Source organism: Argopecten irradians, chromosome 16 (assembly GCF_041381155.1).
Source record: "Argopecten irradians isolate NY chromosome 16, Ai_NY, whole genome shotgun sequence".
Classification (NCBI taxonomy): domain Eukaryota; kingdom Metazoa; phylum Mollusca; class Bivalvia; order Pectinida; family Pectinidae; genus Argopecten; species Argopecten irradians.
The window spans coordinates 20,778,093-20,782,535 of NC_091149.1; the positions used below are offsets into that span (position 1 = coordinate 20,778,093).

General features: G+C 42.1%; 1 protein-coding gene across 1 annotated transcript; it reads right to left on the minus strand.

Moving 5' to 3' along the window:
- Nucleotides 1–522: 522 nt before the first annotated feature.
- Nucleotides 523–2,393, minus strand: LOC138310081 (cyclic GMP-AMP synthase-like receptor 2). The gene has a single exon (XM_069251222.1). It carries the CDS (start codon nucleotides 2,391–2,393, stop codon nucleotides 810–812), a length of 1,584 nt encoding a protein of 527 aa, XP_069107323.1. The 3' UTR covers nucleotides 523–809.
- Between the last annotated feature and the right edge of the window lie 2,050 nt (nucleotides 2,394–4,443).

Genomic DNA, 4,443 nt, shown 5'->3' on the forward strand with positions numbered 1-4,443 from the left:
CTGAACAAAGATATGATACAACTGTATCTATGCATGTCATGAAGCGTCACGATCAGTAGGTAGTATGCGTACACTATAGAGTCGACAAACACCCAGCCTTCGTAATGGGTACCATTCACAGTTTTTGGTCGCCCCATCTCGTTTTGCAGATCTGGTGGGACAAGACGCTCGTCACAGGGACTGAACACTATTTCAGACACATGAAATCCTTTCTTGTTCTGAGTGAGGTAGATGCACTCAACTCCCTCGATTTCCACCATATCTCTTGTACAAGCCTTCTCCTGTGTTTGTTTGTTTGTTTGTTTGATTTATTAACGTCCTATTAACAGCTAAGGTCATGTAAGGACGGCCTCCCATGTATGCGGTGTGTTGCGTGTATGTTGTGCGAGGTGAGTGTACTGGGAGACTGCGGTATGTTCGTGTTGTGTCTTCTTGTATAGTGGAACTGTTGCCCTTTTTATAGTGCTATATCACTGAAGCATGCCGCCGAAGACACCAAGCAACACACCCCACCCGGTCACATTATACTGACAACGGGCGAACCAGTCGTCCCACTCCCTGTATGCTGAACGCTAAGCAGGAGCAGAAACTACCACTTTTATAGACTTTGGTGTGTCTCGGCCAGGGGACAGAACCCAGAGCCTTCCTCACAGGGGCGAACGCTCAACTCAAGGCCAAAAGTGAGGCGGTGCCAAGGGGGAGGCATTAGGAAAGATAAAGTCAGTTAGGAAGAAAAGAAAAGATAAGATCCTAAATTTAGTCGCCTTTTACGATCATGCAATAGGGGCAGCAGGTACAATTCTAACGCCCTACCTGCAGGGCGTACAAACCTCGAATTCTCCACTAGACTCCATAGACTTGATGACCTGCAACAGGAGAGGTATACAAGAATCGAGACATCTTCTGTAATAGAAGTATGTCGCTAGTTTGATACGGGCAATGTGCTCGTTTTTAAGAAGTATAGTAATCAGCCTCTTCTGTAGGGAATATAATTCTTTTTCGTTAGGAATCTCAATCTCTTTTAAAACTGAGAGAACCGAAAATGCATGTGAGAAAATTCCCGATCGATTACGGAGCTCATTTACTAGGTACCAATCCACAAGTCCGAATTGACAATGATAGTATTTGTCGTCAGTTTCAACTATTGATCGTAGAGATTGTGCATATTCAGGATTTATGGAATTAATCTCCTTGAGTCTGTCTTTCAGAAGGTGTTGATATAGACAATCAGATGATGTATGGGTAGGATGTTCACATCTTATCTCATTAAAACAAGGATTTAATGGTAGACACCGGTACACCACCATAGGACCTTCTGTGATGATGCTGTCTAGTATTTCTATGACTTTCTGATGAATATCCTCATCTAGCTTCCCATCTAGCAGGTTAACATCAGTAAGAAAATAATTAGGACAATTTTTATTATCAACATAATCCTTCAGTTTTTTGAACGAAGAAATGAGACATTCAGCTAGGTTATCTGGCCTCCAGAACTGCTCTTCGCGTTCCTCAGACATCCAGAACATCACAGTTTTCACGTGATAAGAACTTAAGGGATCCTTCATCTGTGGCTGAATTATCCGCTTCAAAACTAACTTCATCATAACGTAGCATTTCATTTGAACGTGATTGAAGGATTTTGTGAGAAGGAATTCCGTTTTACTCAACGAAAGACGCCATTCTATGGCTGGAGTGTCACTAGCAGGATGCCCAACACCGACAAGAAGACATCCTTGTTTCTTTGTGGCCTCTATAATCCACGGAGGAGGCCAGTTGTGGTTCCTGTTCCTGTTACACCACTCATCATAATCAGCTGGTAGAAACCGACAGTAAATCACGGGAACAAGATCCTTATTGACGGAAAAAGTTTTATTGTTTGACAATTGGAGTGTATAAACTCTGTTTAACGCCGGACCATGAATTTCAAATTGTAATTTTGAGTCGGTAGTTGAAAAAAGTGAATGGTAATTGCGTAGATATTCACATCCACTAAACGTTTGTGTACACAGTACTACATTATCAACTATTCCTATCAATTTTAAGTATTTATATCCAGGAAAAGGTCCATTTTCTAGAAGGAATTCTGTATATCCGAAATCACTTTTTGTTGAAAATAATGGTTTTGACGCCTTTATGTCATCGCTATTGATTGCCAGTGCAGGTAAAATACATAGCAGATCGAAGTCTGATTCAGTGTCCGAATAGCTACACAATGCATCACGTTTACTGCCGACGACTACACAACTGACAAAGGATTCATCCTTAATATCTATGAGGCTAACACTGAAATAGCTCATTACTAGTCTACGATATTCAGTGAACTTCCTGGATAATCCGTACCCGTCCAACACGCGGTTTAGTTCTCCTGACATCATGGGGCGGGACATGGCCATGGTAGAATGACGATCCTGTAACATATGATATTCAAATTAGAAATAGTTGTAAGAACTTTTACTGTATATGAACCCTATTTGTGAACGACGAAAGTACTATACTACTGTAGCGAGTGTACATTGTATTGGAAGTGACGCAACAAGATAGCCACGTCCCACTCACCCAAAGGTGTCGATGACTGGCTGAACTTGAAGAAGGCGGAGTTAAAAGTGATTTAAGTCTCATTTGCTGAAGATCAAACGTCAGCTGAACGTGGTGGCGAAATTTATAACCCGCTTACCTTTAGCGGCTATAAAAAATACATTTCTAGCACATCTTCATAACAAGAGGCCCAGAGGGCCTGTATCGCTCACCTGGTTTGTAATGCCAAGTAATGTTCTGAATACAGGTTCATTGTTTCTTTTCTGAAGGAATTTTGATATTAACCTCTAAATCCCCTATTAGGCCCCACCCCTCCTGCCCCCAGGGGGTCAGCCAAAATTTATACAAGTTCTGTTCCCCTTCCCCCAAGGATGTTTGCGGCCAAATTTGGTCACAATCCAAGCAAAACTCTAGGACAAGTAGCGATTTAAAGAATTTACCTCTATTTCCCCTATTGGGCCCCGCCCCTCCTGCCCCCCGGGACCAGAGCCAAAATTTATACAAACTCAGTTCTTATTCTCCCAAGGATATTTCTGGCCAAATTTGGTTACATTCCATGCGGAACTCTATGACTAGTAGCGATTTAAAGGATTTACCTCTATTTCCCCTATTGGGCCCCGCCCCTCCTGCCCCCGGGGGGATCAGAGCCAAAATTTATACAAGTTCTGTTCCCCTTCCCCCAAGGATGTTTGTGGCCAAATTTGGTTACAATCCATGCAGAACTCTATGACTAGTAGCGATTTAAAGGATTTACCTCTATTTCCCCTATTAGACCCCGCCCCTCCTGCCCCTGGGGGATCAGAGCCAAAATTTATACAAGTTCTGTTCCCCTTCCCCCAAGGATGTTTGTGGCTGATTTTGGTTACAATCCATGCCAAACTCTAGGACAAGTAGCGATTTAAAGGATTTACCTCTATTTCCCCTATTGGGCCCCGCCCCTCCTACCCCTGGGGGGTCAGAGCCAAAATTTATACAAGTTCTGTTCCCCTTCCCCCAAGGATGTTTGTGGCTGATTTTGGTTACAATCCATGCCAAACTCTAGGACAAGTAGCGATTTAAAGGATTTACCTCTATTTCCCCTATTGGGCCCCGCCCCTCCTGCCCCTGGGGGGTCAGAGCCAAAATTTATACAAGTTCTGTTCCCCCTCCCCCAAGGATGTTTGTGGCCAAATTTGGTTACAATCCATGCAGAACTCTAGGACAAGTAGCGATTTATAGGAAATGTTGACGGACGGACGGACGGACGGACGGACGACGGACGCCGCGCCATGACATAAGCTCACCGGCCCTTCGGGCCAGGTGAGCTAAAAACGGCTTCTATCGGTGGAAAGAGCGATAATTTTCCTTTCGAAATCATCCTACACATCTATATAAATTCCTGTCAATAAGACTAACCAGCCTCATTTGCAAAACAATAATCCTAGTTTATTAGATCATGACGGGTTCACGGTACCTAATTATAAGCTTACATATATCTGTATTGCGTTTAACATATACATTGCAATTTGTACAAGTTTATTGCAGAAATCCTAACGGTTTTTAATTTGTATTCGTAAATTTATATTCAGGTTAAATCCTTTGAGATGTATTAAAAAATTTAAACAAACCCGCGTCTTAATTTCCCTTGTGTCACAAACATTTGCCTACAATTTAAAATCAAAGTACTGAAAGTACTGAGAGCTTAAGGCAAGTGAAGAAAGTTAATTTGCAGGTATTCAGACGAGTAGACATAAAAAACAAGTGTTAGCTTCCCAAAAAGCTAAGAAGGCTACTATACAGTATTGTTTATTAGGAAGCAATGATAGGAAAGCTTGACAAATTGTCCTTTTCACAGTTACCTAGGGTAGCTGCCATAGTTCTTATTCTCATTTTTTAATAATGATAATTCAAATGCTTTTACATTCAATG

Excerpts from the sequence above, each read along its gene's own strand:
- LOC138310081 (XM_069251222.1), bottom strand. The coding sequence starts at position 2,393 with ATGGCCATGTCCCGCCCCATGATGTCAGGAGAACTAAACCGCGTGTTG.